The 10,278-nt window shown below is 47.0% G+C and overlaps 1 protein-coding gene across 1 annotated transcript; it reads right to left on the bottom strand.

Moving 5' to 3' along the window:
* Positions 1–4,914: 4,914 nt before the first annotated feature.
* Positions 4,915–10,034, bottom strand: LOC117727019 (photoreceptor outer segment membrane glycoprotein 2-like). The gene is made up of 3 exons (XM_034526970.1): positions 9,451–10,034; positions 6,174–6,420; positions 4,915–6,000 (listed from the first exon to the last, which is right to left on the bottom strand). The coding sequence occupies exons 1-3, from the start codon at positions 10,026–10,028 to the stop codon at positions 5,746–5,748; spliced, it is 1,080 nt and encodes a 359-aa protein (XP_034382861.1). The 5' UTR covers positions 10,029–10,034; the 3' UTR covers positions 4,915–5,745.
* Positions 10,035–10,278: the final 244 nt, after the last annotated feature.

The raw sequence follows: 10,278 nt of genomic DNA, 5'->3' as shown, positions 1-10,278 counted from the left end.
AACCACCTGCCCCCTTGACCCTATCCCGTCTCACATTCTCCAGTCCATTGCTCCGGACCTTCTTCCCTTTCTCACCCATCTTATTAACACCTCCCTCTCTACTGGCTGCTTCCCTAACTCTCTGAAGGAGGCGGAGTCAAACCCACTCTCAACCCGTCTGAAGTCAACAACTACAGACCTGAAGTCAACAACTACAGACCTGAAGTCAACAACAACAGACCTGAAGTTAACAACTACAGACCTGTCTCTCTCCTCCCCTTCCTTTCCAAAACTCTAGAGCGAGCTCTTTAACCAAGTGTCCTCCTTTCTTCACCATCTCAACCTTCTTGACCCTCATCAGTCTGGATTCAAGGCCGCCACTCAACAGAGATGACCCTCCTTGCTCTGTCCTTATCTTTCACACTAGAGCAGCCTCTCTCTCCTCTGTCCTTATCCTTCACACTGCTAGAGCATCCTCTCCTTATCCTTCTAGACCTGTATGCAGCATTTGACACAGTGAACCACCTAAACCTTGTCCTCTCACTATTGGGGTCCCTCAGGGCTCAGTCCTTGGTCCTCTTCTCTTCTCTCTGCACACCAACTCTCTTGGCTCTGTCATTCGCTCGCATGGCTTCACCTACCACAGCTATGCTGACGACACCCAACTGATCCTCTCGTTTCCCCAATCTGAAACACAGCTAGCAGTGCAAATCTCTGCCTGTCTGATTGACATCTCTCAGTGGATGTCTGCACACCACCTGAAAATTAACCCAGACAAGACTGAACTTCTCCTCCTTCCAGGAAAAGGCTCTCCCACCCACGACCTGTCTATCACCTTCAACAACTCAGTGTTGGCTCCGACTCCGACTGCCAGGAACCTCGGTGTGACACCTGTCAGTCAACTCTCCCTGACTGCCAACATCACCACAACAACACGCTCCTGTAGGTACATGCTGTACAACATCAGGAGAATACGACCTCTTCTTACTCAAGGCGGCACAGGCTCTGGTCATTTCATGCCTAGACTACTGTAACTCCTTCCTGGCAGGTCTACCTGCTAAGGCCAACCGACCTCGACAGCTCATCCAGAATGCAGCAGCTCGACTGGTCTTCAACCTAAATTCATCCACACTACTCCGCTTCTCCGCTCCCTTTACTGGTTACCGGTGGCTGCAGCATTCGCTTCAAGACATTGGTTCTTGCGTACCGTGCTGCCAACATATCAGGTCCCGTCTACATATAGGACATGGTCTAACCTCACACCCAGGACATGGTCTAACCTCACATCCAGGACATGGTCTAACCTCCCACCCAGGACATGGTCTAACCTCCCACCCAGGACATGGTCTAACCTCACACCCAGGACATGGTCTAACCTCACATCCAGGACATGGTCTAACCTCCCACCCAGGACATGGTCTAACCTCCCACCCAGGACATGGTCTAACCTCCCACCCAGGACATGGTCTAACCTTACAATACAGCCCTTTCACTCCGCTAGGCATCTACCAATCGACATGTGACTGTCACTGCGAGCTAAACACTCGTTTGGCTTTGAAGAAACGTTACTTTCTTGATTCTAGTTGTTCTGAGTTTGTACTCATAGTTGAATTCACTCATTGTCGTTTTGGATAAAAGCATCAGCTAAATGACATGTAAAGTAATGTAATGTAATAGTTCCTGTTTGAGATGCTGAAACTCTCTGATACTTCTACTACTTCTACTATAACTTCTATACATCAGATAAATGACTCATCTCTCTACTGGTCTTGTAAGACCTTAGTGCTGATATAAAGGACTCATCTCTGTACTGGTCTTGTTAGACCTTAGTGCTGATAAATGACTCATCTCTCTACTGGTCTTGTAAGACCTTAGTGCTGATATAAAGGACTCATCCCTGTACTGGTCTTGTTAGACCTTAGTGCTGATAAAGGACTCATCTCTGTACTGGTCTTGTTAGACCTTAGTGCTGATAAAGGACTCATCTCTGTACTGGTCTTGTTAGACCTTAGTGCTGATAAAGGACTCATCTCTGTACTGGTATTATTAGACCTTAGTGCTGATATAAAGGACTCATCTCCGTACTGGTCTTGTTAGACCTTAGTGCTGATAAAGGACTCATCTCCGTACTGGTCTTATTAGACCTTAGTGCTGATAAAGGACTCATCTCCGTACTGGTCTTATTAGACCTTAGTGCTGATAAAGGACTCATCTCCGTACTGGTCTTATTAGACCTTAGTGCTGATAAAGGACTCATCTCCGTACTGGTCTTGTTAGACCTTAGTGCTGCGTTCGACACCATTGATCATGACATCCTATTACAGAGACTGGATCAGTCGATTGGCATTTCAGGTACAGCACTAAGTTGGTTTAAATCCTATTTATCAGATCGATCTCAATTTGTATTTGTAAACGATGAAGCCTCAATGACCACCAACGTTAATCACGGAGTTCCACAAGGTTCTGTGCAAAAACTAAGAAAAGAGATCACATTACTCCTCAGCTGCTCTGCACTGGCTCCCTCTAAAATCAAGAATCACATCACCATCATATCTTAAGGAGCTTGTAGTACCATATTGCCCCACTAGAGAGCTGCGCTCACTAAATGCGGGGCTACTTGTGGTTCCTAGAGTCCTAAAAAGTAGGATGGGAGCCAGAGCCTTCAGTTATCAAGCTCCTCTTTTATGGAACCAGCTTCCACTTTCAGTCCGGGAGGCAGACACAGTCACCTCATTTAAGAATAGACTTAAGACTTTCCTCTTTAATAGTGCTTATAGTTAGGGCTGAATCAGGTTTGCCCTGGTCCAGCCCCTTGATATGCTGCTATAGGCTTATAGGCTGCTGGGGGATGTTTTAGGATACACTGAGCACCTATCTCCTCTTCTCTCTCTCCTTATGGATGAATTTACATCTCTCCATTGCTCATTATTAACTCTGCTTCCTCCCCGGAGTCTTTGTGACTTCACGCCTCATAGGGTCCATTGGACCTGGAGGTGTCTGAAGCTGGTCCTGGGTCCTTGCCCCCGCTTCCTGCATCCAGCCTCTGGCCTAGACCTGGCCTCATTCCCAATGGCCCTGCCTCCTTCTCTGGGCCTCCTGCCTCAAATGCCTGACCTCATTGGTCCGGCCTCTTTTGCGATGCCTCCTGCCTCTGTGTACCTGCTGATGCCCCCCCCCCCCCTCTTTCTCCTTCTGTTTCATGGATCATTATTCATAATTTCTGTCATATTCATGTAATGTGTTTATGTAACTCTGTAACGCTGATCATCTGGTCACATGACATCTATTCATCTGTCCATCTGGGGAGTGGGATCCTCCTCTGTTGCTCTCCTGAAGGGTTCTCCCTGAAAGGGTTTTTTCTATTTTTTTGGGAGTTTTTCCTGATCTGATGTGAGGTCAAAGGTCAGGGATATCGTATGTGTACAGATTGTAAAGCCCAAAGCCACATTTGTGAGTTTGGGCTATACTAAATAAACTGAATTGAATATACTACAGAGACACACTGGTACCTGTCTGAGGTGATGAAACCACTACTTCCAGTGCACTGGGAGGAATGGGGAGCTGCTGTTGGTCAGCAGTGACCTTTGTTTCCTTCTGCTGGTGTTCAGCAGTACTGCAGCTCCACCAACAGCCAATCACAGAGGGAGCAGGGTGACAACCACATGGTCCTAAATGCACCAGATTATTCTGCTCGTCCCCTCTCCTGTTATGTAACACATCCTCTTCATCGTTCTCTCTCTCTGAACAGCGTGTGTGTGTGTGCGTGCGTTTGTGCGCATGTGTTGGTTCCCGTGGTGACGAGGATTAAACAAAGTCAGATTTAAATTTGTCTTTAGCGGACTGCAGTACCTTCCAAATGTCCCACAATGCCCCTGGACTCAGTTACCTAGCTGTCTCCGCCAATCAGAGCCTGTGATATCATACAGAACAGGTAGTGAGGAGAAGACAACACACAGGAATCCAAGTGTCCACGAAGGATTAAGATCGTCTCTTATGGACAGACAGAGACACACAGAGGGACATACAGACAAGGACACAGACAGACAGACAGACAGACAGACAGACAAGGACACAGACAGACAGACAGACAGACAAGGACACAGACAGACAGACAGACAGACAAGGACACAGACAGACAGACAGACAGACAGACAGACAGACAAGGACACAGACAGACAGACAGACAGATAAGGACACAGACAGACAGACAGACAGACAGACAAGGACACAGACAGACAGACAGACAGACAAGGACACAGACAGACAGAGACACACAGAGGGACAGACAGACAGACAGACAGACAGACAAGGACACAGACAGACAGACAGACAGACAGACAAGGACACAGACAGACAGACAGACAGACAGACAGACAGACAGACAGACAGACAAGGACACAGACAGACAGAGACACACAGAGGGACATACAGACAGACAAGGACACAGACAGACAGACATACAGAGAGACAGACATACATGCAAGGACACAGACAGACAGACAGACATACAGAGAGACAGACATACAGGCAAGGACACAGACAGACAGAGACACACAGAGGGACATACAGACAAGGACACAGAGAGACAGACAGACATACAGAGAGACAGACAGACAGACAAGGACACAGACAGACAGACAGCCAGACAAGGATACAGGCAGACAGACAGACAGGACACATGCAGACAGACAGGTGTTGATGTGATTCCTGGTCAGAAGTCCAGTTCATGAACTCGTTTGAACAGTTTCAAATTTCACGTTTTATTAAAACAATAATAACAAGCAGCCAAATGTTGAGACATCACAACATAACAATATTAATAAACCGGCTGCCACATGTCTTGTGTTCATGAATAAACACAAAAACAGGGTTGGAAACACATCCACTGGGATCCTTATTAAAATCATAAAATAATCACAGATTAGTTTCCTCTGGACTTCAGTCTTTATGCTAAGCTAAGCTAACCACATGCATATAGATGCATCTCATTAAGCCAATGTTGGACTGTTCCTTTAAGAAGAATACATGCTGTTGCTGTTGAGAGAAGTGGAACCTGACTGACTCGATTTTTTCTGACTCATTATTATTATTATAAGCTCGCTGCTAGCGGCCTGAGACCACACCCACCTGTACCTCAAAGAGGCCGCGCCCTCTTGACTAACTTTAATCTTTAATTATATTCAGCCCTTCAGTTGTTGTGAACAGGTTTGTTAGCCTTAGAGACCAACGCTGTTGTTTTAAGGTCTATGGGGACTGACACTCAGTTGGAGCCTCTAGTGGACATTTGAGGAACTGCAGTGTTTCACACTTTGGCTTTATTTCTCTGCACCAACTCAAAAATCCCACATTAAGACACAAAGACCTCCAGCAGCACCAGAGAAGAAGTCATACTGTGATTTGGTTCATAAAACTTTCTGGAGTCTCAAATTTCCATTCAAAACCATATAGACCAGAAATATTCAGAAATATTTAGAACAGGAAATGAAAACATTTCTGCTGCATGTGATTCCCACAGCGGACCGCAGGATGCTTTAAAAACCTTGTGAAAATGTGAAGTTCTGCCTTTCATCTGAAGGCAGCCGACGCAGCAGCTGAACATTTTCCAAACTTCACATTTGGAAGTCATCGAATACTAAATGTACGAGGACCAGAGCATGGATCCTCTTTGGAGCTTTCTGGAGCCGGACCTGGGTCTGAGTTCAGGAGGCATCAACAGAGCAAGGCTGTTCCGTTTGGTCCTGGTCTTTCAGAGGACTCCTCTAGATGTTAGCTGGTCTCAGGGATCTTGACGTGGCGGGACGGCACCTCTTGCTCGGCGGAGGCAGTCGGGATGTTGATGTTTGGGTCGTGATCGACCTGGTAACACTTCCCCATGTTCTTGATGATGTTAAAGTTGTAACGGGCTGTTTCTGCCAGGCTGTTCTCCAGAATCCAACCATCAACCTCTGAGTCTGGATCGCCCCGCCGGAGAACATTCTCCATGGCCGTCTGCAGGTAGCGGACTCCTGTCAGAACAAGCAGCTGGTGGGAGGAAGGAAAACATGGAGTCTTTAGTGTAACATGTGACCTGCTGCACTAAACTGGACCCAGGAGGACAGCGTTGGACTTGTTGGGGGGGCATTCTGTACTGAGCCACTAAGATCACTTCAATGCAGATATTTATGGATGTATTTGGTCGGAGAGTGTGTCAGCACCTCGAACAGCCAGATGAGGAGCACGGTGAGGCCGATGGACTGCATAATGCCGGTGTAGTGGTCCATCAGGGCTGGCCGGCAGCCTCTCCTCCACAGGTTCAGCTGCTGGCTGCGCTGGTCGTAGTTAAAGTGAAGCGATCTGTCGCTGACGTGCTGCTGGATGCAGGGCCGAGGGGACAAGGTGCTGCAGCAGCTGAAGGGAACACCGTCCGTCAGGTACTTCCCCTCCACGTTACTCCTCAGGCGGCTGAAGGGAGGAGCAGGCAGTTAAGGACTGCCGTACTACTTATACTACTGCTACTGCTGCTAGTACTACTGCCACTGCTGCTAGTTCTACTGCTACTGCTGCTAGTACTACTGCCACTGCTGCTAGTTCTACTGCTACTGCTGCTAGTACTACTGCCACTGCTGCTAGTTCTACTGCTACTGCTGCTAGTACTACTGCCACTGCTGCTAGTACTACTGCCACTGCTGCTAGTACTACTGCTACTGCTGCTAGTACAACTGCTACTGCTGCTAGTTCTACTGCCACTGATGCTAGTTCTACTGCTACTGCTGCTAGTACAACTGCTACTGCTGCTAGTACAACTGCTACTGCTGCTAGTACAACTGCTACTGCTGCTAGTACTACTGCCACTGCTGCTAGTACAACTGCTACTGCTGCTAGTTCTACTGCTACTGCTGCTAGTACAACTGCTACTGCTGCTAGTTCTACTGCTACTGCTGCTAGTACTACTGCCACTGCTGCTAGTTCTACTGCCACTGCTGCTAGTACTACTGCCACTGCTGCTAGTACAACTGCTACTGCTGCTAGTTCTACTGCTACTGCTGCTAGTACTACTGCCACTGCTGCTAGTACTACTGCCACTGCTGCTAGTACAACTGCTACTGCTGCTAGTTCTACTGCCACTGCTGCTAGTTCTACTGCCACTGCTGCTAGTACAACTGCTACTGCTGCTAGTACAACTGCTACTGCTGCTAGTTCTACTGCTACTGCTGCTAGTACTACTGCTACTGCTGCTAGTACTACTGCTACTGCTGCTAGTACAACTGCTACTGCTGCTAGTTCTACTGCCACTGCTGCTAGTTCTACTGCCACTGCTGCTAATACAACTGCTACTGCTGCTAGTACAACTGCTACTGCTCCTAGTACTACTGCCACTGCTGCTAGTTCTACTGCTACTGCTGCTAGTACTACTGCTACTGCTGCTAGTTCTACTGCCACTGCTGCTAGTACAACTGCTACTGCTCCTAGTACTACTGCCACTGCTGGTTGTACTACTGCCACTGCTGCTAGTTCTACTGCCACTGCGGCTAGTACTACTGCCACTGCTGCTAGTTGTACTGCCACTGCTGCTAGTACTACTGCCACTGCTGCTAGTACTACTGCTACTGCTGCTAGTTGTACTGCCACTGCTGCTAGTTGTACTGCCACTGCTGCTAGTACTACTGCCACTGCTGCTAGTACTACTGCCACTGCTGCTAGTTGTACTGCCACTGCTCTTAGTACAACTGCTACTGCTCCTAGTACTACTGCTACTGCTCCTAGTACTACTGCCACTGCTGCTAGTACTACTGCCACTGCTGCTAGTTGTACTGCCACTGCTCCTAGTACAACTGCTACTGCTCCTAGTACTACTGCCACTGCTCCTAGTACTACTGCCACTGCTGCTAGTTCTACTGCCACTGCGGCTAGTACTACTGCTACTGCTGCTAGTAGGCCTACTACTGCTACTGCTGCTAGTACCGTTGCTACTGTTGCTAGTACTACTGCTACTGCTGCTAGTTATACTGCTACTGCTACTAGTTATACTGCTACTGTACCTACTACCTACTACTAGTACTAGTACCTGTTGAGTTGTAGTGGATTTTATATATATTTGCACATGTAAATAAGAGAAGTTTATGTTTTAAATTAATACATAAAGAAAGTTATGATAATTAATTTGGGATATTATGAGGAATATTCTGGAGGAATGTATTATGAAACATAACAGGGGATCACTGTTTGATTATTCTGTTTGTTAATGACAAATGTAACTGTATGATGCATGAGAATGAATTAATGTTTTATTGTTTAGACAATATTTAAAATGGATGCCGATTGAAACCTGACATGTTGCTTTTATTCTGAAGGCAGGATAGGTTTTATTCTGACGGGGAACTTCCGGTCCCTGACCGGATGTGTGCACTTTGACCCCGCCTGTTTACTAATTAGCTCAGCGAACAGAACTGCGGCATCCTTTGAACTGACCAATGGAACTAACCTTTAGGTGTGAATTCATTTGCATGACCATACTAACGACCGAGCATTTGTTCTGGGGAGACATGGTTCTACTGGTCTGGAGACATGGTTCTACTGGTCTGGAGACATGGTTCTACTGGTCTGGAGACATGGTTCTACTGGTCTGGAGACTTGGTTCTACTGGTCTGGAGACTCGAGACAGCCCCGGTCTGTTGCTCCTTGGGAGCTGCAGTCCGTCTGTGGAGAGTTCCTCCTTTCTGGCCCCACGATCGTGAACGCTACATGAGTATTATCTTTGCCATTAAATATTGTTAAACTTTAACTCATTGAATCCTGAATTTCCTGTGGCCACGGGACCCGGAGCTCTGAACACAAATCTTACATACCCCTACTGCTACTAGTACTACTATTACTACAACTACTTCCCCTTTATGTTACTCACAGCTGTACATCCTGAGTCATTGTGTTAAACTTTTTAACTTTATTTTGAAATGCCTCATGTTCATAGGTTCTTTCGAAGCTAAAAGACAGACCTGGGTGGGTGATAAGGACCGGTTGGGCGTGAAAACAGTGAGACTGTCTCAGGTGATTCTGAGTGGTCTGAGATTCAGAGAGATCCATTAGAATCTACCTTCAATCAAAATACCTTAAGAGGATCCACCAAAACCAAAAAGAGAAACTAGGTTCTAGTAGAATGGAAGTGTTCTTTTGGTTTATAGAAAGCTATAGACTCTTTCAGGTACACCAGAATCCAGCAAATTCATCTACATATTTGTACTTTGAATGGGTTTTGGATTTAGTCTGAATGCACCTTTTAAATATTGGATGATCCTTCAAACTATAGTTAAACATACTGGACTCAGGTAAAGCCCTTGTGGAATCTACAAAGCATTGAAATCCTTAACTGGGTTCATATAAAACTGCCTAACGTCAGTGCAGATCTTCCAGTATTCACCAAGAAACTTTTGGAATCCAGCAAGATTTCCTGAAACAAAGATTCCATCAAAGCTTAGCAGATCTGGTGACACTTACTCCACCACGCTGCTGCTGGTCATGTCCAAGTAGCGGTTGCTGATCCACTGGACCTGGAACCAGTCCCGGTACCCAGAGTTCCCACAGCATTGGAACTGGATCTGAAGCAAGTCCAGAGTCTTCTTCAGGTAGCAGCGGCCTGGTGTGTCTGTGTCTTTGTAGTACTTCATGGCCTTCCTCAAGCCCAGGGACAGCGACTCCTCCAGCTGGCTGCGGATGCTGTAGCACATGAGCGCCCCCGCCAGGACGCAGGAGGTGAAGAAGAAGGTGCAGATGATGTACGGCATCATCACCAGCTTCCAGCGCAGGAACTTGTTGGTGTCGGCGCAGTCCAGACAAATCTTCCCACCCAGGAAGTTAATGCAGCAGGCTGCCAGGCCCGTGGTGATCAGCATATGTGGCACATAGAGGGTCCCCTCTGACATCACTTCCTGCCATTTCTGAATCTCTACTTTGAGGAATAAGCCCAAACCGAACAGGATCGCTCCCGTCAGCACGGAGATCCAGTTGAGAAGCCAGAGGACCTCCGCCAGCTTCTCTCTCTCCGCCTTGGTGAAGCTCAGCTTCCCGACCGCCATGTCAGTTTGATTTTATGTCTCACGTCCAAGTAGGCAAAAACATGGTCAAAAACTGGACTGCCTTAAGGTGCTGTACGACTTACAAACACTAGGGGGTGCATTCCAGACACGTCATCTCTCCACATGACATCATCTTTGTGGCTAAATTACTTTCATCTGGTTCCGTTTGTGGCAGCGTTTGGTCCATTAATTAATTATGAAACACCTAAAATTAGATTTCCCCTTTAAAGTTGTTTAAATCAAAAATACT

This window comes from Cyclopterus lumpus, chromosome 24 (assembly GCF_009769545.1).
Source record: "Cyclopterus lumpus isolate fCycLum1 chromosome 24, fCycLum1.pri, whole genome shotgun sequence".
Taxonomy (NCBI): domain Eukaryota; kingdom Metazoa; phylum Chordata; class Actinopteri; order Perciformes; family Cyclopteridae; genus Cyclopterus; species Cyclopterus lumpus.
The sequence above is the reverse complement of the archived record's forward strand: the minus strand, read 5'-3'. Positions and strand labels throughout refer to the sequence as shown.